A 23,530-nucleotide genomic window follows, 5' to 3' on the forward strand; every position below is an offset into this window, starting at 1 on the left:
GGTCTATGGGGCAGGGACAGCCTGTACCGTGTAACTGACGCAGACAGCCAGCCAGGGCCAGGAGCGGGTGCACACGTCCCATGTGCCCTGCCATGGGGGCCAGAGAGGGCAGGATGGAGGGAGGGTCTGGTTCTAAGAAGGGGAGAAGGCACCTGGCCTCGGGTCACCCCAGCAATCGGGGAGGGTCTCAGGGGCAGGGTGCAGGTCGGGGGTGGCGGAACGGCTGCACTGGGGGGCAGGGAGCCAGGCTCAGAAGTGGAAACTTGGGAGCCAGGGGACCCGTCCGGGCTTGGAGCCTAAGGCTGCCGGGAGCTCAGGGCCTTGGGGCTTCCGGAAGTGGCTTTTCAGCAAGTGCCTGGCGGGTATCAATTATAAATAAACCCCGAGAACTGCGCAGGGTGGCGGCGGGAAGCGCAGGGAGGGGCAGAGACCTCTCCGAGGAGCTAGTGACCCCAGCTGGGCCCCGCCCTCTCTCCTGCCGGCCCTGCCTCCTGCCGGGGGCACCGCCTGGGCGACCTTTGCCAGGCCCAGGGTTGGCCGCGTGGGGCATGGGGAGGTCCACCCGCTCACACCGCCCAGAGGTGCAGGCCCGAGGCCCCGAGACGGAGGCAGGCCGGTGGACACATCCGTGTGGGAGGTGTCTTGCCAAATGTTTGAAAGGAAAAAAACCCCATTTTCTTAGCTTTTTTTTTCTTTCTATTTTGATTATTTTTCTAGATGACTTCATTTCTAAGAAGACTGCGGGGGGGGGGGGGGGAGATGGGGAGGAGAACAGGGAGGACACGGCCCGCGGAGGGGGAGGGGGTGGGCAGGAGGGGGTGGGGGGCAGGCTAGTCCAATGGCGGGGGTCGCCAGCCCAGGCTGGGGGCGGCTCCTCTCTCTGGCCAGGATTAGCAGAAGGGCTTCTAGGAGCTTCTCTCCGGCATGAGCTCCGCCCACGGTCAGAGCTGGGGCTGCTCCCCAGGGAGCTCTCCTGACCCCACAAGCACTAGAAGCAGCACCCACGCGGCTCCCGCAGGAAGGGAACGAGGCTCAGAGTGTCCCAGGAGCCAGGGTGCTCAGGCCACTCACCCGGGAACCCCCCCAGGAACGCGGCGCCTCCACGGCTGGGCGGAGACCCGCGGCCCCAAAGCCAGGGCGCTCTGCCTCCGCCGTCATAGGAGGGACGGGCAGCGCCCTGCACGAGGCGTGCCCCGCTTCCACGTGTGGACGGAACAGACCCGGACGCCCCTTCTTCCAGCTCCGGCCCCCGCCCCCCTTCCCGTCGCTGCCTTCAGAACCATCTCGCCTCCCGCGGCCTCTGAGACCCGCCAACTCCTTTCTGCCCAGCAACCCTGAGCCCAGATGCGTCAGAATTACCCCCCGCCCCCCCTTCCCTGGGGCAGGCCCGTCGCCCGCTCAGCCTGCCCCACGGCCCCACCTACCTCTCTCGGGGCTGCTGTGCCCCCGGCTGAGGCTCTGGAGCGCAGAGAGCTGGTGAGAGGCCCAGGGTGCCCAGCGGCTCCTGAAGATGCAAACCCCACGTGGGGGTGGCCGCGCCCCCTTCCAGGCCGCGCAGAGGCCTCCCCACATGGGGGAGGGGGGCCCTCGGGAGGCGGGAGGCCGCGTGGGGGGAGAGGACCCGGAGCCAGGCCCCGGTGCTGCCCGCAGGCCCAGCGCTCTCACTTCCTGGGAGCCCGTCCTGGGGGAGCAGGTGAAACTCATCGGGAGGACCGGGCTGGGTGGGCGTGTCTCCGAGAAAGGCTCCCTCAAGCACTTGGAGCCGGAGCCCCTCTGCGTCCTGGAGTCTGGCTTCTGCCCGAGCCTCTCCCTGCCCTTCCTTTAACCCCGGAGCCCTCTCCCGTCCTTGGACCAAGTGCAGCCGTGGGCAAACTACGGCCCGCGGGCTGGATCCGGCCCGTTTGAAATGAATAAAACTTAAAAAAAAAGACCGTACCCTTTTATGTAATGATGTTTCCTTTGAATTTATATCAGTTCACACAAACCCTCCATCCGTGCTTTTGTTCCGGCCTCCGGTCCAGTTTAGAAACCCGTTGTGGCCCTCGAGTCAGAAAGTTTGCCCCCGATGCCAAGTGGAAACAATAAAGAGAGAGACAGAGAGTTGGGTCATTTGCTTCCAGGTGTTACTCCCTCTGCTTGGGCGACTGGTGGAGGCCCCAGGCCACAGGCCCACCTCTAGCTGCAAGGGAGTCGGGGAAGGAGCTGCTCCTGCCTTCGGGTGGGGCTGTGTGAGGCAGGACGTGGCCAGGGCAGCCGCCCCGGAGCCTGTGGCTCAGAAAGGGCTCCTCCACCCCAGGTCCCAGTGGCTGCTGAGCCCAGAGGCAGAGCCTGCTCCAGGCCTCCCCCCTCGTGGCGGCAGCAGCTGGGCCCGCGGTCTCCCATCCCTGCCTTTCTCTCTGACACCTGCCTCGGCCTGAGGGCCACGCCCCCAGGAAAACCTCGTCTCAAGTCCTTCACTTGGTTACGTCGCCAGGAAGGCCGCTTCCGAGGCTCTGGGTGGACAGGTCCCCCGGAGGCCACCATTCGGTCACTCCAAGGGGCCTGAGCAGGGGGCAGGGAGGGAGGAAGAGGAAAAGGGTGGCAGATGGGAAGGAAAGTCTGGGCAGAAGCCAGCGGCCAGCGGGCACCCAGGGCATGGGCTGTCTGACTGCTCAGTTACTTCAATCCCGTCAGCTTTCTGCTCGAGCACCGCCTCTGGTCTCCCCACCCAAGGCCAGGGGTGTCCCCAGTTCCAGGCACCACCCTGACCTCAGAACCCCGGGACTTGGGAGTCCAGGAGGCAGGAGAGGCCAGTGGCCGCCCAGGTGTCCCCTGCGTGTGCTGCGTCCTTGGGTCGTGAGGCTGCAGAGGGTGACTGGGCAGGTGACCCGACCCCGAACCCCACTCAGGGGAACCGAGGCCAGGACTGTCCTGCCCTGGAGGTGACAGTCTCTGCTCAGGACCAGAGTCCGAGGGCGAGGCCTGGTCCCCACGGCCACCCCAGGGCAGAGGAGTCGCCTGCCACAGCACCGCAGGGAGGTCACCCTTTGGAAAAGAAAGAGAAAAAGGCAGCAAGCGAGGAGGCTGGGGAACAGCTGAGCTGAGTCACCGGGGGCGGCGGGGGTGGCTGCCCAGGATGCGAGGGAGGGGGAGGGGCACGGGCCAGCGGGCAGCCTCCCAGGCTCTGGAGCTGGGGGGGGCAGGCCCAGCCCCTCCCGCCGGGTGTGCCCGGCCGCGCGTGAGCTGACCGCAGGGCTGAGCCGCCAGCTGGTCTGGGCTCCGGTCCCAGCTCCGCCGCTACCCCAGGCCTCCTGCAGCCTTTCGCAGCCGGTCCCCTCCCCCGTGTAACGGGGTGGAGGCTCCCCCTGCTGCTGGGCCGGTCCCTGGAGGCCACGCGCCCAGTCGCACTGGCCGCCATTGCGACGGAAAGGCCCTGGGCTCCCCGAGGCCTGTCTGTGCCCGTGAGCGCTTTCCGGGCCGTCTGTGGCCCATGTGCCCCCGCCTGCCCCTTCCACGGCCCAGGGTCCCTGGGGGTCCAGGGTCCAGCGGGCTGGGCTGTGGGGCAGCCGGGCCAGGGAGGGTCTCCGGCCTCCACCAGCACCTGCCCCGGAGCCGGCCCCCACGACCTGGTGACCTCATGGCCGGTTCCTGGCGGCGGCTGGGCAGCAGTGACCTTGCCAGACACGCGCCACCCCAACCCCCGAGCCCACGTGCCCGACGGCCCTGGCCGAGTGCTGGCCTCCCGCCCACCCTCGTGCCCGGCTGGCAGCCTGCAGTGGCGGCGTCTGCCTGCTAAGGACGGAGGCCTGTCCGGGAGGTGCGGGGCCAGGAGGGGACGCGCCCGGAGGCCGACCCACAGGCCCTCCTTCAGGTCCCGCGGCCGAGAGGGAAGAGACGCCCAAGGCTGACCCTGCCTCCAGGCCCAGCATCCCCTCGGAGGCCCCAGCCCCTTGCCGGGAGCCTCACCCCAAACCTGGGGCCCATCGATCCCAGCCCCCTCCCTCCTAGGTCTCCCAGCTCCCCCAGCAGCCGGCGCTGCCTCTCCCACCCCCACGGCCGGGGGGGCGGTTCCTATGGCACCCCTTCCCCCGCACGCTTAGCTCACTGGCAGCCCATCTGCCCTGAGGCAGCAGCCAACACCTCCGTGCACAGCGGTGCCGGTGCCGACGCGGAGGCCGCCGTGAGCGCAGCCAGCAGCCGGCGCGGGGCTCACACAGCTCGGCTGGCCGGGCTGGGCCCCTGGTGCGAGGCCAGGCCGGGGGCGGCCCAGCCACCCGGTCAGCCCGCAGGGCTGGGCTCAGGGCGCCAGGGGGGCTCCTGCCGCCTGGGAGGCAGTCGGGGGCAGGATTCTGCAGCTCCCTGGGGAGCCCAAAGTGGGGGGTGCTGCTCCGAGTCCCCACTGGGCTCCTCCCCACAGACACCCCAGGGTCTGCCATGCTCCTCGGGCATCTGCAGGCTCGGGGGCGGCCCAGAGCTTCCAGCCCCTCCGCGTGGGCAGGCCCCAGGCCAGGCCGGGCCCACAGCGGCTCTGCACCCGCTGCCCTCCGCCCCGCCCACTGGGCCAGCCCCATCCTGGGCTCGCTCTGTCTCTCGAGGTTTCTTACTACCAAGGAGGCAGGTGGCAGAGCAGGGGGGCCTGGGCTGGCCTCCTGGAGGTGGTGCGACAGTTGCTGGACCCCCTGGTCCGTGGACCACTGACCCTTTCCAGGATGTGTGCTGTCGCCAGCAAAGGGACTCGTTGCCATGGCAGCAGCCTGAGCCCTGGGAAGAGGAGGGGCTGCTGACCCGGGAGAGGGGGTCTGGGAGGGACTGGCTGGAGGGCTGCTGCCCCCTGCAGTGCACACCCTCGTCCGTCCGCAAACGCAGAGCAGGAACTGGCTCAGCCTGAGCCTGTGGGTCTGGTCTGACATGAGGTGGCTTCCCGGTTCTTGGAAGAAAGAGCATTTCTAGGTCCCGGCCTGAGCCCAGCGTCCCCTCCTCCTTCCCGGCCTGAGCCCAGCGTCCCCACAGAGAGCGGCCGGGAGGGGCTGGATGGACCACGTGACCTCGGAGGACCCCATGAACTGAGAGCCCCAAGCAGGGAAGCCAGGCCTCAGCCCCGAGCCCACAGCCTCCCCCTCCATTTTCCTCCTCCCAGCGCCCCGGCAGGCGCCATGCAGACACGCACACGCTGCTCACGCCCCCGGCCGCCTCTGCTCCCTCACATGTTGTGTTTGTTTTGCTTCAGCAGGACTCGAGCGGGACACGCTGCTCTCACCATCGGCAGCGCCCCCCCCACCCCCCCGCGGAGGTGCCATATGCCAGTGTCATGAGTAAGCAGGAGGCTCAGCGGCTGGGGGTGGGCAGTGGCAGCTGCCAATCACCCTCCCAGGAGGCAGGGTGGGCTTCCCAGGGGAGGGGCAGCCCCGTCAGGGCAAGGCCGGGGACAGGCTGGGGGCAGAGTGTGGTCACTGGTCCTCTCGGGGAGGGACCTGGTGGCCAGGGGTTTTCCTGAAAAGATCACAGCAAACCTAAACCGAGCTCTGCACGTCCACACCGGGCACTGCCGCTTGCCCCACCGTCCTGCGGCTGGACCAGCCCCATTCTACAGGGGAGGAGACCGAGGCCCAGAAGCTTTGAGAAACTGTTTCCAAGTCCCACAGCTCAGGTCTGAGCTCACTGCCCAAGGCTCCGCACCTGGGCACCTGGCCCGGTGCGCTGTGCGCCTGTGCTGGGCCCCTGGGCCTGGCCTCGCCACCACCCCCCCTCCCCTGGCCCCGCAGCTAGCCGCTCCCTCCTGGCTGCCTGAGGCCGCAGACACTGTCCGCACATCGTGCCTCCCAGCGCTGTCCCTGTCCCGGCTGCTGGCCCCCCAGCAGGAGGCTTTGGGGTGAAGGAACGAGTGGACCGAGGTGGGCTGCACGATAGCCACGTGTGAGCACCCCTGGGGCTGCAGAGGAGGCTCAGGCTCCCCCTCCCCCCCTGCTGGACCTACGCGGCCGCCACCCCTGCATGGACGCTCTGGGGGAACTGGCTGCCCGCACGGCAGCCCCAGCTGACATCTTCCTACACAGGTCACTGACCCCCGACTCACCTGTCATGGAGACCTTGGTACCTGCCAACTGGGTCCCCTTGGCTGTGGGCGTCTGTGCCCCACAAACAAGACGGGCAGCTCATAATGGAGCCTGATCACGCGGGTCCGCCGGCCCCGAGAGAAGCCTCCAGAGACGGACGGGCGCTGGGGGAGGGCGGTGCTCTCCCAGCCTCAGGGATGGGGTGTCCTGGACGTCCTGGCTACGGCCTCCTGAGAAGGCGACCCCATCGGCCTTCCAGCCAGGGACAGTGCTGACCGCCCTGAGAGACCCCTGCACGTGGGCAGGGCTAATGCCACACCCTGGCTCCAGGCTGGACACTGACCTCCAGCCACAGTGGTCAAGTCCAGCAGTGGTCACGGTCAAGCCAGGCCAGTCAGAACCAAGAGGCGGGGCCGGAGGGAGGCGATCTGGAGGAGGAGCCCAAGCTGCAGGGGGCTGGGGGAGGTCGGGGGGGGGGATGCGGGGCAGGGTGGTGGGGAGTAAAGCCAGAGCCAGGCTCCCAGCACCTCAGGCCCAGCCCCACGGCCGCACTGGCTTCAGCACCAGGACAGTGGTGCCCCCCACCCCCGCGCCCTGGACCCTCACCCCTCATGTCACCACACGGGACCATGTGGTTCATCTGGAGCCGCCGACACCCGTGAGAGACCCGTGGTGTCCCTGTGGCTCCGGCAGCTGAAGAGGCGCCCTTCCCGGTCGCGGCGGGGAGCTGTGGCGCCGGCCTCCGGGGCGGCCGGGGGCTGTGGCTCTCGTGCAGGATCTCAGAAGCCACCAGAGGACACCACTGAACCGAGGACGGAGGGGACGCGACACGGGCGTGGGATGGATGTGCCCGTGTCCCAGGCAACAAGCCGGGGCAGCGGGGCCGGCTCTGCGGCGGGTACCGGGGACACAAGCAGGAGACTCGGACACTGGGACCCCGCGGGGAGCTGCCACAGCTCCAGGAAGAAAGGGACCCATGGAGGGCCCCCAGAGGTCCTGTTCCCATAGCAGCGTCTGGGGTAGACAAGAAAGGGCCGCCAGTGAGCCCAGGAGAAGCAAGAGGCTGGCCCCCGGGGCCACGCGGCCGCAGGCCCTCCGCCGGGAAGGTGTGCATGGAGGGAGGGCACACGCTGAGCCCTGGGGAGGGGGTGTGCGTGTGCGTGTGCGTGTGCGTGTGGGAGAGTGCGCGAAGGCCACTGGGAGAGACCAAACTCAGTGCGAAGCCAATGGGTTATTTCCAAATGAGAAACCCAGGACGTCAGGGCCCATTTAGAAGCTCTCACACACACACACGCTCATACACACACACACATGCTCACACAAATACACTCATACATACACACGCACACACAATACACACAATACACGCATACACACACAACACACTCATACACACACGCACACACACGCAATACACGCACACACATGCACACACAATACACTCATACATACACATGCTCTCACAACATACTCATACATACACATGCTCATACACACTCACACACATAAACACACACGCTCACATACATGCTCACACACGCTCACACACATGCACACACAATACACTCATACATACACATGCACACACAATACACACAATACACACATACACGCTCACACACATGCTCTCACACACAATACACTCATACATACAGATGCACTCACACACGTAATACACGCACACACATGCTCACACTCATACATACACATGCTCTCACACACAACATACTCATACATACACATGCTCATACACACTCACACACATAAACACACATGCTCACATACATGCTAACACACGCTCACACACATGCTCTCACACACAATACACTCATACATACAGATGCACTCACACACGTAATACACGCACACACATGCTCACACTCATACATACACATGCTCTCACAACATACTCATACATACACATGCTCATACACACTCACACACATAAACACACATGCTCACATACATGCTAACACACGCTCACACACATGCACACACAATACACTCATACACACACATGCTCACACACAACACACACAAAAACACACATAAACACACATGCTCACACACACATAAACACACACACTCACACACACACGGTCCAAAACAAACAGAAAAAGTAAACTGTTGCCGGGAAGGGCCATCAGGAGAGGAGCGTCGCCGTCACCAGGCTCACAGACGCTGACTTTGATCAGAAACCTGCGACGTTTCAGTAAGAAACAGGACACGCAGCCGCGCCACAGCCGCTCCGTGGGCCCCGCGCCCAGGGAAGGCCCCCCCGAGGCCTGGGTCTCCCCTCTGCCCACCACAGCCTTCCCCCGCGCCCCCATTCCCTCTCCCTCCTTCCCATCAGCCCGCCTGCCCTGCCCGCTGGTGGGGAGGAGGCAGATGGAGGGGCGCAGTCCTGCCCGGAGCAGCAGCTGCTCCCCCCCTGGGTCCCCCCACACCGCCAGCATCGCCCGCAGAGGCAGGAAACTTCGAGAAGCACTCCTGCCTCCTGGAGGGTGACCTGGGGACAGCGGGCCTGGCTCCATCATCCCCCACACCTCGCCGCCTGCTCGCCCGCCCGGCGTGAGATCCGATCCCTTTGGGTGTCAGCGCTGCCGGGGCCTTTCATTAATCACCGGGCGGGCAGGGCGGGGCTGCAGGCTGCGGGGCCCGGCTCTGAGGACCCACTCCCACCCCAGCAGCACAGCGGCCGCACGCCGGGACCCAGGGCCTGGTCCTAGCTGCTCCCGCCAGCAGGGAGCCCCTTTAGGGGACCCTCCCGAGGCAGAGGAGCAGGTGGGTGTGTGCAGCCAGGACTGGGCCCAGGCCCTGGAGGGCTGGGACCCCAGAAGCCCGAGGCAGGGCGGTTGTGATGGAAGGGACCGATGTTTGTGGCCGGAGGGGTGCAGCGGGGAGGGTCCTGGGACAGTGAGGACCTGGGGTATTCATGCCTGGCTGCCCGAGAGGGGGGGTGGGCAGGCGGGGTCTCCGAGGCGAGGGGCGTGGGTGTGCTTTGCAGGAGCCAGGCCCCCCCACCTCCCGGGAGCCCCCTGGGAACGGGGTGGGGGGACCTGGGCAGGGGCGCAGGGGCCACCAGGCTATTTGGAGCGCCGTGAATTATTAAGGGGTTCAGACTTATTCTGGGCTCGGGGGCAGCTGTGGTCTGAGAGGGCATCATCTTGGCTCTATTTTTAAGGTTCTGCGGGAAGGAGCGAGCCGCCACCCACTCCGGCCCCGCACGCCCTCTGGAGGGGGGTGGGGGGAAGACAGGGCAGAGCAGGGGGACGGGCGTGGGTGTGGGCAGCACGTGCCACTGAAGCCTCCTCCCAAACCCCATCCTGCTGCCCCGGGTCTCCTACGAACGCCCCGCCCAGCAGGTCCCCATACACCTGGGTTCCTCCGGGTGCTTCTGGGCCCCCCCCCCCCCGCTAACACCCCCCCCCCGCACTGCCAGGCCGAGGCCTGTGGCACTCACCCCTGCGGGTCTCCCTGGAAGTTGTAGCTGAAACTCTGGTCCCTTTAAGGTCAGACCCCCTCCCGCCTCCTCACCAGGCTTAAGCCCCGCCCCCATCACGCACTGTCTCTGCTGCCTGTGGGGGGCTCAGCACCCCCACCCCCACCCCCACCCCGAGGCCGGGCGCTCAGCTGAGGACTTGGCGGGGCGCCTGGGATCTGCACCTTTAGGGCCTGTCTGCTGGGGTCAGGGTCAGGGTCAGGGTCAGAGTTAGGGCTGGATGTGGGGGAGCGTGGGCTCCCCCTGCAGTCCCCACTGAGCCAGGTCACTGCTGGGGCCCGCTGGTGTGGGGGCAGGGCGCCTCCGAAACCACTCAACCAGACGACCCAGAAAAACACTCGAATCACTAAGATCAGGAAAGGAAGCTGGGACCCTCCAGCACCATCACCGAACGGAAGGAAAACAAGAACCGAAGCCGGGGCGCCAGGTCCCCGGGGTGACCCACCGCGTCTTCCCACCAGCGCCGTCCTAGCGCCTCCGGCCCACGCGCCGCCCCGGGCATCCACGCCGACCACCGGCCACGACCACCCCGGCCCGGCCCCCAGGGACAGGGAGGCTCCTTCCACATCCAGTTTAAAAGCGCCCACGTGTCGAGGACACCGTCGAGGACACCGTGGGGGACGAAAAGACAAGCCGGAGTGGGAGCAGAGCTGAGGCACATGGCTGACGGGGCCGGGGTCCCCCAGACAGACAGCAGAATGAGACGGTTCAGTTTTAAAAAGGGCAAAGGGGCCCTGGTGGGGGTGGCTCAGTGGATAGAGCGTCGGCCTGTGGACTGAAGGGTCCCGGGTTCGATTCCCGGTCGGGGCACAGGCCCAGGTTGAGGGCTCCATCCCCAGTGGGGGTGTGCAGGAGGCAGCAGATCCATGATTCCGTCTCATCATCGATGTTTCTCTCTCTCTCTCTCCCTCTCCCTTCCTCTCTGACGTCAATAAAAATATATTTACAAACAAAGTAAAAAGAGCAGAGGATTTGAGGAGACATTTCTCCCGAATGGGCAGTAAGCACACAAGGGGCTCCCCTCACTAGTCAGCAGGGACATGCAAGGCAGACGCAGCCAGTGCCGGCGGGGCCAGGGGGCCGGGCCTGGCTGCGCCGGGAAAAGGCTGCCACTGGGCGAGCGCCGGCCGGTCCACGAAGTGAGTCGCCCCAGAGCCAGGAAGTCACCCCTCGGACAGAACTGCGAACGCGCATCACGAAAGCGTGCGCGTGGCCGCCCCGGGCAGCCGCCCACAGGAGCCGGAACAGAAACCCAGCATCCCCGTGACGGGTGGGCGAGAACCGGGTGCGTTTCAATGAAAACGCACCAACTGCTCAGGGACGTGGCCGGCGAATGTACCTGACCCCGCCCGCGGCTCTGGCTCAGGGGACAGGGACGGGCCTGCGGAACCTGCCTCTGTCCTCACCCGCAGCTGGGAGGCCCGCGGAGGCCTGTGGTCAGAGGAAGCGGTGGCCTTAGCTGCTCCCACTCGCGGGGAGGCCACGCCGTCGCCCCACGCCCCTGAGGTGGCCCCGGGGTGCTGCTGTGACGTCACCCCTGGGAGCTCTCCATGGTTTAATGATCAGGAAGCTCAACCGGAAACAGCCGGTGGCAGATGTTCCCGAGGGGGCGGGGCAGAGCGGTAACATCCGTGCCGTCCAGCGGCCGTGAGCACCTTTGTTGTTTCAAAATCTATTTTTATTGATTTCAGAGGGGAAGGGAGAGAGAAACATTAATGATGAGAATCGTGGGTCGGCCGCCTCCTGCACACCCCCCACTGGGAATCGAGCCCACAACCGGGCATGTGACCCTGACCGGGAATCGAACCATAACCTCCTGGTTCATAGGTCGATGCTCAACCACTGAGCCACACTGGCCAGGACCACGTAGGCACTTTTAGAGAAAAAAAACCCCTCCCGTGACCCCTGGGAAAGCCACTGGGCCCGGGTCTGGGCTCTGTGCTGAGAGGTCTCTGTGGGCATCACCCAGGCTGTTCCAGGCCTCGTGATCATGGACGGGGACAGCGCAGCCATGGGAGCAGGGCGCTCGCGGCCTGTGTCTGAGTCCAAGCGCACCGCCAGCTGCTGGGGCCGGTCCTGCCCCTGCGGAGGCGCCCGGGCCAGTGACTGCTCTGAGGCCAGAGCGCCAGGCGGGCGGCTCTCTCCAGGGCGTCCGGCTGGCTCCGCGCCCAGCCCTGGTCCTACTGCTCCTGGGCGCCCAGGTCTGGGGCTTCCGGGTGTGTCCTGAGGCCTGGGCTGTGGGCCTCGGGGGTCTTGCCCTCACCCGGGGGCTCTTCGGGGCCTCCCTTGGGCCACACCTTTGGCCTCTGAGCCTTCCTGGTGAGGACGTGAGAAGGGGCAGCATGAAACCCCAGCGCCTGAGGGCCCCTCGCTACCAGGGGTCCCTGGAGGCTGCCCCTGACCTGGACCCTCCACCCAGACGCCCCGCCGGCCCTGGGAGCGCTCAGGCCTCAGCAGCTCCGCCAGGCCCAGGCCGCCGGCTCCCAGGGGAGGGAGGACAGAACCCGCTCTGCTCATCACTGCCCCGCGCCTGCTTCCTGCCTATGAGGGCAGCACCGGTCCCGGAGGCTCCCCCACGAGACCAGCAGGATGGGCATCCCTGCGCCTGCCACGCGGACGAGGAGCCGAGGCTCAGAGCGGAAAGGACGCTGGTGGGGCAGCCAGGACGGGAGCCCGCTGGTCTGACCTCCACCCCCTTTGTGGGGCCCCACCCCCGCGCCTCCCAGGCAGATGCCCACGGCAGGCAGGTGCCCTGGTGGGAGGTGGGCCGTGGCTTTGGGGGTTTCTGGCCACGTCTCCCCCAGGCCCTCAGCATCCTGCTGGCTCCTCTCCCGTCCCTTCAGGGACACTGCACCCCAGCTGAGGACCCTGACCACTGCCCAGCCTCCTGCGCTCACCTCTCCTGCCCGGGGGCGGGGGGCCTGGGGCTGCCAAGGGTCTTGCGAATGTAGTCTCGGGAGCGGATGTCGGCCTGAGGAGAGGGTGGCGCTTGAGGCGCTGGGTCCCCAGCTGGCCCCTGGGCAAGTCCTCCCGCCACTCGCTCCCCCCGAGAAAGCCTGGCCTGGGGGGCAGGTGACAGGAGGACAGCAGGTCCTGAGGCCTAAGGTGGGGATCCAGGCCCCCACATTTCAGCTGCAGCCACGCGGCTGCCCTGGTTTCCTGGCGGACAGCACCCTTAGCTGGTGTGGCCTGAGCCGAGGTCCCTGCCGAAACCCCTTCCCTGAGGGCTCCCCCAGGTTCAGCCAGCGCCCCGTCCTCAGGGCGGTGCAGAAACGCCCACGAAGTCCCTGAGTGGCCAGGGGCCGTGGGTCCCCGGACCTGGCTGCAGGGCCTGCCACGTGCTGACTCCACCCCAGGGGCCGGGCCTTCGAGCCACGTCCGACAGGACACACAGCTACCCGCCCCCAGGCCTCTGTTCCAGCAGGAGCGGGCAGGGGGACGGCACTCTGGTGGGAAGGCACCGCGAGAGAGCCCAGGCCGGGCACGGGCACCCGCGGACGCCATGGGGAGCAGCGCCCACCCCCCCGCTCCCAGGAAGCAGTCGGGAGGGCAGTGCTGCCGGGCAGGGACCCAGAGACTGGACCCAGGGACAGCGGAGTCGCTAGACAGCCTCACCCCACTGGCGACAGGACCTGCCCCTCCAGCACAAGGGCCAGCTCTGCGGTCAGGGGCAGTTCCGGTCGCACATGTGGGTGGGACGCAGGACAGGCTCCTGGAGCCAGGGCCACGGGGCAGCTTGACACCCACCACCGGCACCTGGTGGGAGAGCGTGGGCACCCAGGAGCCGCTCAGCAGCCACGGAGGCCCAGGCCTTCAGCAGGGGCTGAGCCCACGCCGTGCGGGCTGTGCTGCCACCTGGAGGCCACCCCACGCGCTGCAGCCAGGGAGGCCCCAGGACCAAAGGAAGGGGTGGTGGCCACTGGGTGACAGGGTCCCGGGGGGCCAGAGGCAGAGCCAGGCCCTGGATGAGCCGCCCACCCACCTGGCGCACGGGCTCTGGGACCCGGAACCGGCAGCAGCTGTGGGTCAGGCGCACGGCCGCCTCCAGGCTCATCTTGTGGCCCACGGAGACGTAGAGGGGCTTGGTGCTGCGGTCGTGGCTCCTCAGGGCCTGGGGCAGGGAGGAGTCAGGGCGCCGGGCAGGCCCTGCGGCTGGAGGACTGAGCCTGTCCTGGGTGCAGGAGGGACCTGGGGGCATGCAGCGCCTGGGGCACCTTCCTGCCGCTTGTGGGGGGACAAGGCGGGCCTGCTGACAGCGCGGGGTGGGGAGGCAGAGGCGAGAGGGGTGGGGTGGGTGTGCGCGTGCAGGTCCGTGGTGCTGACCTGCTGGCGGAGCACAGCCCGCACTCACCCTGCCCAGGACGGCCCCGGAGCTGCCCTTCAGAGGAAAGGAGTCCCCGCCGGCGCGCAGGAGGCGGATCTGGGGAGCAGGAAACACGTCAGTCACCTTCACAGCCTGAGCAGCCGCGGGGCAGAGGCGGGCCCGGACCACCCTGGAGCCACCCTGCCCGGCGAGCTGCCCTCGGCTCCGTCCACCCTGGCGAGGCCCTCGGAGCGCGGGTCTCTCCTCCCGGTTCCAGGGCGAAGGCCGGGCTGGGAGGGCGGGGGGCAGTCTGCCCAGGCCTCAGCGGGTGGGAGGCCTGCTCCTGCCCCCAGGCCCTCGCTCCCTGCCGTGCTCGCTCCTGCTGGGAGTGTGGGCACATTTGCTTCAGCCCAAGGAACATTTCTGGGGGCAGCGGGTGGCCCACTGGGAAGGCGGGGTCCCTGCCCACAGCCCCACGCAGACGCAGGGCCGCCCCGACAGACACTGTGCCCTGTCCTCCAGCTGCTTCCCAGAGAGAGCGAGTGCTGCCCGCTGTCTCGGGAGGCCCCCGTTCCTGGTGCTGCGCAGGGCATGGCACAGGCTCCCAGTGTCCCGGCCCAAGAGCCAGAGGCCCCACCCCACATGGGGCCCCCTCAGGGGCAGGGGGGCTGGGAGAGGAGCTCAGAGGGGGCTGGAGGTTCCACCACCCGCAGGGAACCCGGGGGCGCACAGCGGGTCTTCCTGAGCCCAGGACAGGGACCCAGGAGGGGCGAGCGGCAACAGGCCGGGCTGCCCGGGGCGGGGCGGGGTCGCACCTGGTCCCTGTGCAGGGCGTCCTTCTCCAGCCCGTCCACCTGCAGCAGCTTCTTGGCCACCCCGACGCAGGGCAGGTCCGTGAGGACGCCCAGGTGGCAGGCCACCCCGAAGCCTGGCGGGGGGAAGGGCTATGCCAAGGGGTGCAGGGGCCTCGGGACACACCAGACCCTTCCTGAGTCTGCCGAGCGGACGGAGGCTGCCTCGGGCTGAGGGACGGGACCCGAGCCCCAGCTGACCTTGCCGTGGTCCCTGCCCAGCTTCCCAGGAGCCCGCTGGGTGGAGGGCGCCTCCCCCTCCAGCACTTAGGAGACCACTCGGCACTCCCAGCACCTGCCTGCTTCCTCCCCTTTGTGGCCACCGTCAGCCTCTGGGTCTCTGGCCCCCAATTCCCCTGACAACTCGGGGGATCTTGCCAGGTGGCCGGATTGCTGTGCCTGGGGTCCCCGGCCAGGGTGGTGCGTGTTCCCACCTTTGCCTCTCTGCTGCAACAACGGTCCCCCCACTTCCTATCTGAGGGTGAGGTAGCCCGGCCCCTCAGCTCTCCCTGGGCCAAGTCCCAGTGTCCTGTTCGGGGCCAGGACGCCAGGCTGCAGGTGGCCACCAGTGGGACAGGCAGACGGAGCTCGGGCCGGGGCTCCTGGGGGCGGTCAGTCCCACCTGGCAGTGGCACCACGTGGGCCCGGGGGTGCTGGGGGCCTCGGGGCAGGCGGGATGGGGGTGAAGAGAAGGGTCTTTACTGGGGGTCCCAACAAGGCAGAGAGGAGTTCTCAGCGCCTGGCTGGGTGGGAGCCGGCGTCCTGGGCGTCCCCCCTCCCTCAGCCCTCCCACCGCCTCTCGGGAGCAGGATCACCTCGGGGGTGGAGCACCCCATTTCCATCCACAAGGAGGACCTGGAAGAGCCATCGGGAAGGCACGGTGAGCGGTGCTGCCATGAGGCCGGGACGTCTGGGAGCAGGAGGCTGGGGCCACCACTGAGCCCAGGTTTTGAGAAGGTCCTCTCCCCGCGCTCAGGGCAGAGTGACCCTCCTCCAGGAAGCCCCCCCCCCCCCCGCAGCAGCGGCCCCCGGAGGTACCTGCCTGGGGCATGAGGCTGGGCTCCTTCTCCTGCAGCCGCTGCACCGCGCCCACCAGGAAGGGCACCTCTCGGAAGGCCAGGAAGCCCGACAGGTAGGGGGCCGTCAGGTGGACCAGGCGGCTGTCCTCATACAGCACCTGCGCCAGGAGCCAGGTCAGGCCGCGGGGCGGGGGGGGGGGCATGGCTCTGCCTTCATCCGTGGATCCCCTCCTCTGCAGCGCCCCCTCCCCTCCCTGCCTCACTGTCTGGAAGGAGCATGAGGAAGGACAGGTGAGCGCCCTGCAGATGGGGCTGGGAGTCGCCCTGCTGCTGAGTCAGCTCCTCTGGTCGGGCTGCTCCTGAGAGTCAGAGCCGAGGCCGGAGGTGGGAGGCTCAGGGGACAAGGACAGGCCCCGGGAGAAGTGCTGGAGACGGCAGGTGGGAGGAGTGGGGACAGGGTCTCGGGCAGGGCCGGCAGTCGGGGCTCCCGGAAGTGCTCCCACAATGACAGCTCCCCTCCTGGCTCTTCAGAGCGAGCGGCTAACACACAGCCCGTTGCACGCGATCAGCTCGGTGTGGGACCTGCTTCCGGCACAGGGACCCTGCACCTTGGGCCTGAGGGCATGCACGTTCTCCAGACCTCGAGTGGCCCTGCACCGGTCAGCCGCCACTGCCCCTCCGCCCCACACCCCAGCCCTCGGCCACCACGGCCCCACTTGGTCCCTGTGGATTTGCCCATCGAGCCTGCAGGTCCTCGCCCGCACTGGGGGCCACTGGGCCAGACTTTCCCAAGACCCCCGGCTGGTCTGAGCCCCTCACGCAGCTGACTCGTCCAGCAGCAGGCCCTGGGCACGTGCTGGGGTCGCAAGAGGACACAGCCTGAGACCCCGCCCTGAGAGCCCCGGTCAGTGGGCCGGTAACTCATATCCGTGAGGATCGCTGCCCAGCACCGCCTGAGATCGAGGCCGGGGCAGAGGTGGGGCCCCTGCAGCGAGGGGCAGGCACGGGCCCACGGGACACGGGAACTGGGTCTGGGAAGGCCAGAGTCCCTGGGGCTGGCGTGTCTATGGCGGGCTTGCGGTGGCGCTAGCCGCTTCAGTGCCTGGCCTCAGCTCAGCTCAGTTGTGCAGATACATTCCCGTCCACAGTGAGGAAGGAGGAGGTGCAGGCCTGGGGTTGAAGTGGGCGGGGCAGAGCCAGGTGGGAAGCCAAGCAGCCATGCCTGTCCCCCGCGCTGTCCTCCATGCCGACCAGGGCCTCTGAGGACCAGGCCTTGGCCGCTCGCCCGCGCTCAGCACAGAGCAGGTGCTGGGCACACTCCTGGGTTTTGATTGTGGGGCCCCCAAGTCCAGCACGAGGCCCGAGGCGGAGGACACAGCCTCTGGGAGGCGGAGGAGCAGGGAGGGAAGCTCTGAAGCGGCACAGCCAGGCCCCCTCCCAAGCTCCCCCTTAGCCACGACGCCCTGAGCTGGGCCCCAGACACACCCTGGCACACGTTCACTCACTCATCCACGCAGCTACTCCCATCTTCTCTCCACCAGGCCGGAAGCTCGGTGCCCAGGCCACGGCTGGTGGGCAGGACCACACGGTCGGGGAGACGGGCCAATCCCATTCCAGTGTGAGAGAGAAAAGAGAGGGTGCTGGGAGCACCTCTTGGTCTTGCAGGATGAGGGGTGTCACTGGAGAACCTCAGAGATGGGTAGAACATTCCAGGACAGTGAACGTGGCGGCGAAGGGCAGGCAGCAGGGGCAGCGTGGCCTGCCTGCGGGATCCAACGCCCTCGGAGTGGAGGGTGAGTGGGGAGCGGCTGAGAGCTGACCCACCGCCTGCCTTAAGCAGAAGTCAGACCAGTGAGAGGCCTTCGCACCTCGTCAGCAAGCATGGACTTTATTTGCCACGGAGACACAGGAAGGGCCTTCCGTGGACTAGGTGGTGATGTGACCTCACTTGCTCTTTAGGAAAACAGCTCTGCTGGCAGCACGGACCCTGCGGAGGGGTGGCCACGGCACGGCCGGGGAGGGGCAGCGGGATGCACACAGGGGACTGACTCCAGCAGCATTTAGGGGGCAGAGAAGAAATGCTGAAAATGGAGCTGGCGGCCCGGCCGGCGCGGCTCAGGGGTTGAGCGCCGACGTATGAACCAGGAGGTCCCGGTTCGATTCCCGGTCGGGGCACATGCCCGGGTTGTGGGCTTGACCTCTAGTTGGGGCGTACAGGAGGCAGCCGATCCATGCTTCTCATCACTGATGTTCCCATCTCTCCCTCTCCCTTCCTCTCTGAAATCAACAAATAAAAATGGAGCTCGTCTGTGACTGGAGGGGGTGGTCTGGGCAGACAGGTTTCCGGCTTGGGCAACGTGGGATGTGTCCCTGCGGGTCACGGAGGTGGGGAGTCGTCTCGTTTTCTTTGCAGACTCCCCGACCTTCCAATGCGATCCTACCAAACACCGCGCTCCCGGCCGGAGCCCCACCTCTCTCACTAGGGCGCGCGCAGCCCAGCAGGGCGGCCCTGGCCAGCACCACCCAGCCCAGCCCCACCGTTACCTCCAGCTCAGGGTAGCTGAGCACCACGAGAGAGGCGCAGGCGCTGACACTGTCGCCCTTCACGAAGGACACGTCCACGCCGCCGACCCTCTGCAGCCCCGCGAAGGCGGGGTCCCGCTGCCACGCCTCCGTGTCCTGGTCCACCACACGGGCCTTCAGCAGGGCTTGCTCCCTGAGGGCAGCCGCGGGATGAGCGGGCAGTCAGGCTCCATCCCTGAGGCTGCCCCGCCCCCTGGCTGCTTGCCCCGCCCCTCCGGCTGCCCCGCCCCTGGCTGCTTGCCCCGCCCCTGGCTGCTTGCCCCGCCCCTCCGACTGCCCCGCCCCCTGGCTGCTTGCCCCGCCCCCTGGCTGCCCCGCCCCCTGGCTGCTTACTCCACCCTCCCGCCCCCGCCCCCTAGCTGCTTACCCCGCCCCCTCCGGCCGCCCCGCCCCCTCCCCGAGACCTGGACGCGCGCCGGAAACGAGCGCCGCCACCCCGCCCACTACAACTCCCGAAGGCCCTTTGGTCCCCGCTCCCGATGCGGGTCGGTAACCCCGCCGCCCCAAAGCCGGGGACTCCGAGGCTGGCGGGGCCGTGGGGGGCGGCATCGCTTCAGCCCAAGCGCTTGCTCGTTTCCCGGCTTCATTACCGTTTCCAGAGCGACAGGGTTTCCTCAGGCGGCCGTCCAACCGCTTCCTGGGCCATGGCACAGCCCGACACCCCTGCCGCCTGCTCATTTCCGGTCTGCCCTGGTGGCGCTTGGTGGGGCCGCCTGGGGCGGGGCTCAGCGGACGGCGCCGCCTGGTGGCTGGAGGTCGCACGGGCACGGCCTCGCCGCCTGCGCCGCCCTCGCGAGGACCAGGCGGGGCCGGTGCGCGCGGCCCGCGGAGGGAGGCGCCGTGGGGCTCGGGGTCCTGGCGGGACCGTCACACGGACCCACAGGTGCACAGGAGAAGCCCGCGCGGCGTTCTCACGTGGGACCGAGCAGGAAGCTCCCACATTCGTTTGCACAAAGAACGGGCCTGCAGGGGTGGGCGGGCCGCCGGGTCTGGGCCAGGAGATGCAGTGGAGGCCATTGCTTTTGTTTTTGTTAATCCTCACCGGTGGCTGTTTCCCATGGATTTGTTAGAAAGAGTGGGATGGGGAGAGGCAGACAGACATGGACCGGCCGCTCCCACAAGCGCCCAAGGGTGGGGCCCCTGAGTCCCCGGGGAGGTTCTAACCACTGAGCAACCCGGTTGCTCGGGCTTCCTGGGCCTACACGCCTTCTCCTGCGCCCAGGCAGCTCCAGCCCTCCCTCCCGCACAGGGCGCCGCAGCGCCTCCCCCTCTGCTGTTTCCAGGTGCCGCCATTCGGGGTGATGCCCCGAACGCCACGCGGGGCACCTGCCACTCACCCGGCGCCTTGGCCTCAATCCCAGTGACTGTGGGAAGTTTCCTGGGAGGGCACAGACCTTTGTTCACCAGACGCCCACCCAAGCCAGGGACAGAGGGCACCCTGAGGCCCAGGCTACTGCCTTGGGAGCAGCGTTCGGCTTCGAGGCCGCAAGGCCCGGCCGTCCTGCCCAGAGGAGGCCTTTACCCTCGTGCTCTGAACCAGGGCACGTTCCCCACGGGTGGCAGCTCTACACCACATTCCGCAGCGGGCAGAGCCGGCTCCAGCCAGCGTGCCCGCCCCCCAGAGAAGGACTCTCTGGCTTGATCAAAATGCAAGTTTATTAAACAGGTGTAACGGCTGTAACAGAACTTGCATGTGTGTGTGCTCGGCCAGTGTATTTTGAGGCAAAGAAGACAATGCTGGACAATGGCAGTTAAGGCTTTGAAAGCATCGCGTACAAAAGTCTTCATAAAACCCCTCATAAAAGCGGGGCGAACCTTCACTCCGCCCCGCCCCCCACACCCCCCAAAAGGAAGAAGGGCCTTTGGCCCCGCGTGGCACCACAAGGAGCCCGAGTGGCGTTGATGGCCACCGTGGCGGCGTCACCCTAGCCCTGAGGATCCTGGGAGTTCCAAGTGCAAGGCAAAGGGCCGAGCAAGCCACCCCTTCCCTGACTGACGTGCACCCCAGGGTGCGGATGGCATGGGGGTGCCTTTGCACGGTCGGGAGTGATTGTAGGATCGGAGGGCCGAGTGCAGGCGGCCAGCGCCTCAGGCGAAGGAGTGCGGCTGGGCCACTGCCCGCTCACCAAGCACTTGGTGGCCGGGCGGCGTCTGCAGCCCCGGGGGTGGGGCTGAGGGCGGTCCCGCTCTGGCTCTCTGTGTAGCTCTCACCACCACAGGCCCCCCTCGCTTGGAATGTGCACGAAGGCCTTTCCCTGAGTTGTCTGGCCGTGGCCGTGGCCGTGGGTGCCGGGCCCCCAGGAGTGGGAACTAGTCCAGAGAGGCCCTGGCACCTCACGTCCAGCTACAGCAGGACGAGGGCAGGGCTGGGACCAGACTCCCGGGTTCTTTTCTGGAAGCTTCCTGGCCTCGTGTCCTCCCTGAGTCTGTTTGTGCCTCGGCGGAGACCGCAGGGACCTTGAGGTCACACAGGATCCGCTGATGGGCGAACGCCGGGCCATGCGTCCCCAGCGGTGCCAGGCTGCGCCCGGACCCACATCGGCACCGACACCCGTTCGTTCCGTTTCAAAAGCCCAGATGCGGAGGAAGCCCGGCCGCCGGTCCGGCTCCTTCCTCTGGCAGGTGAGGAGGCCGAGCCCCTGAGAGCGTGGGGCTGCGTCCAGTGCTCCGACCCGGGCTGGGGGTGGGGGTGGGGGTGGGGCTCAGGCCGGGCCGCGCCAGGTCCTGTTGGTTTGGCCCCAAGGTCCGTGACGCCAGGACGCCCTGGCACCTTCTGCTCCCGGGAGCCGAGGAGAGGCTGCCACTCTCAGTGCGAAGGGGGGAGGGAGAAGGACGCCGCTCTTCCCGAGAGCAGAGCATGTTACAAGAAATAAAAGGAAAAACTGTAGCCCTGCCCCCTCTGACCACGTGGCCCGAGAAAGAGGGGCTGGAGGCCCGAGGCACACAGTTCCCATCTGCTCCCCTGGACCGTGAGCACCGTGGCCTGTTTGGTGTCCACCTCCCGGGACCCGTGGTCACCACCTGGAGAGTGCGGAGCACACGCTGGTCCCAAGGCTGCAGTCCCAGCCGGAGGGAGCAGCTCTGTGGGGGGAGCAGCTCTGGAGCGGGAGCAGCTCTGTGGGGGGAGCAGCTCTGCAGAAGGAGCAGCTCTGTGGGGGGAGCAGCTCTGCAGAGGGAGCAGCTCTGTGGGGGGAGCAGCTCTGCAGAGGGAGCAGCTCTGTGGGGGGAGCAGCTTTGCAGAGGGAGCGGCTCTATCTCGCCTGTCGTGCCCGCTTCAGCAAGGCCGCCGTTTTCCACGCAGAGACGCAGTGGCAGAGCAGTATCTCCTCCGGGAACTGACCCTCCATCTCGGGGGGAATGTCAACTTCTTTCGTCTCCATGTAACTCACTAGAGTTTCTCTCAGGCTGAAAGACCAAGGGACAGGGCGGCATTTAGAACAGATTCCAGACAACCTCGGACCCCTTCCCGGTCAGCCGTGGTCCCCTCCCTCTACAGTCCCTTCCCGGCCAGCCGCGGTCCCCTCCCTCCACAGTCCCCTCCCGGCCAGCCGCGGTCCCCTCCCTCCACAGTCCCCTCCCGGCCAGCCGCGGTCCCCTCCCTCCACAGTCCCCTCCCGGCCAGCCGCGGTCCCCTCCCTCCACGGTCCCCTCCCGGCCAGCCGCTGTCCCCTCCCTCCACGGTCCCCTCCCGGCCAGCCGCTGTCCCCTCCCTCCACGGTCCCCTCCCGGCCAGCTGCGGTCCCCTCCCTCCATAGTCCCCTCCCTGCCATCCACGGTCCCCCTCCAGCTGCGGTCTCCCTCCATCCATGGTCCCCCTCTTGGCCATCAGCAGAACCAGTACTCCCGCAACCAGGAACGTGGGGGTCAGCCATAGGCCGCCCTCGGCGAGTGGGTCTGTGGGGACCAGGAGCCCGGCCCGAGGTTCTGGTGTGCCCGCCTCCCACATGCGTGATGTGACGTGCACAAGCACCGTGGGGCCCCCAGGAACGGACTCCCGTCCCCACAGAGTCCAGGGGAGCAAGGACTTGTTAAGAAACTCGACATGGCCCTGGCCGTGTGGCTCAGTGGGTCGGAGCGTCGTCCCAGGCACCAGAAGGTCTTGGGTTCGATCCCTGGTCAGGCTGTGGGCTTGGTCCCCATCCGGGGTGTGCAGAGGCAACCGATGGGTGTTTCTCTCTCATCTCCTCTCCCCAGCCCTCTCTTTTCATCTCTCTCTAAAAAAAAAAAAAAAAAAAAAAAAAAAAAAAAAAAAAAAAAAAATCAATAAATATCCTCAGGTGAGAATTTCTTAAAAATCCGAAGATACAGATGTATACAGGTGTATGCCACACCTGTAACGGGAAAATAGCAACCGTGCCGTGGGCAGCGAGGGAACTGGCCGTGACTTCTGTTTAGAAAACCAGCAAAGCTAAATCCCTGCCTCACACCACACATGGAAATAAACCGGCTGCGACTTAACGCACAAGCAGAGCCCAGAGGCACAAGCAGAAAACGCCGAGGACTGTCCTGCAGCCTCGGGACAGGGAGGCCCTGACCGCTCTGTGTGCCCACGGCGGCTCCAAGGAAAACCGTCAGCTTCCCCACAATTAAACACCAAGATGGGCCTTTGGGACCTGAGGGGTGAAAGGCTAATCCTAATCGTTCACGATTAAGAAGATAAACAGCCCCCACCCCCACCCCACCCCCAAGTAATCAAAGGGTATCAGAGGCGACTCAGAGGGAGGCCACAGACCGATGAACAGAGAAGCCCCTCAGCCTCGGGGACAGGACAGGAGTGGGCGTGGCCCTAGACAGCGAGATACGAGGGGTGGGGGCTGTGAGTGTGTGTGTGTGTGTGTGAATGTGTATGTGTGTGTGTGTGTGTGAATGTGTATGTGTGTGTGTGTGTTCGAGTGTGTATGTGTGTGAGTGTGTGTGTATGTGTGTGTGTTCGAGTGTGTATATGTGTGAGTGTGTATGTGTGTGACAGTGTGTGTGTATGTGTGTGTATGTGTGTGTGTGAGTGTGTGTGAGTGTGTGTGTGAATGTGTGTGTGTATGTGTGTATGTGTGAGTGTGTGTGAATGTGTGTGTGTGTGTGTGAATGTGTATGTGTGTGTGTGAGTGTGTGTGTGAATGTGTGTGTGTATGTGTGTGTGTGTGAGTGAATGTGTGTGTGAATGTGTGTGTATGTGTGCGAGTGTGTGTATGTGTGTGTGTGTGAATGTGTGTGTATGTGTGTGAGTGTCTGTGTGAATGTGT

The 23,530-nt window shown here is 66.5% G+C and overlaps 2 protein-coding genes across 9 annotated transcripts in view; both read right to left on the bottom strand.

Moving 5' to 3' along the window:
• Nucleotides 1-11,299: 11,299 nt before the first annotated feature.
• Nucleotides 11,300-18,986, bottom strand: ENDOV (endonuclease V). Of its 7 annotated transcripts, none has more exons than XM_036341856.1 (9): nucleotides 18,881-18,986; nucleotides 18,252-18,423; nucleotides 15,731-15,865; nucleotides 15,504-15,543; nucleotides 14,653-14,765; nucleotides 13,886-13,954; nucleotides 13,517-13,645; nucleotides 12,432-12,505; nucleotides 11,300-11,850 (listed from the first exon to the last, which is right to left on the bottom strand). In XM_036341856.1, exons 1-9 carry the CDS (start codon nucleotides 18,934-18,936, stop codon nucleotides 11,715-11,717), a joined length of 924 nt encoding a protein of 307 aa, XP_036197749.1. In that variant the 5' UTR covers nucleotides 18,937-18,986; the 3' UTR covers nucleotides 11,300-11,714. The 7 variants fall into 7 exon arrangements, with proteins under 7 accessions (XP_036197749.1, XP_036197748.1, XP_036197751.1 ...); XM_036341855.1 differs by having other exon boundaries at nucleotides 14,653-14,859; XM_036341858.1 differs by having other exon boundaries at nucleotides 15,727-15,865.
• Nucleotides 18,987-19,928: 942 nt separating this feature from the next.
• The window catches only part of RNF213 (ring finger protein 213), an 87,601-nt gene continuing 83,999 nt past the window's right edge, over nucleotides 19,929-23,530 (bottom strand). For both annotated transcript variants that reach the window (XM_036339256.1, XM_036339255.1), the window contains exon 66: nucleotides 19,929-21,695. In XM_036339256.1, coding sequence (XP_036195149.1) covers nucleotides 21,542-21,695 — 154 coding nt within the window. In that variant the 3' untranslated portion in view covers nucleotides 19,929-21,541. The remainder of the gene's footprint in view (nucleotides 21,696-23,530) is intronic.

The sequence above is a fragment of the Myotis myotis genome, unplaced genomic scaffold, assembly GCF_014108235.1.
Source record: "Myotis myotis isolate mMyoMyo1 unplaced genomic scaffold, mMyoMyo1.p scaffold_m19_p_17, whole genome shotgun sequence".
Lineage (NCBI taxonomy): Eukaryota > Metazoa > Chordata > Mammalia > Chiroptera > Vespertilionidae > Myotis > Myotis myotis.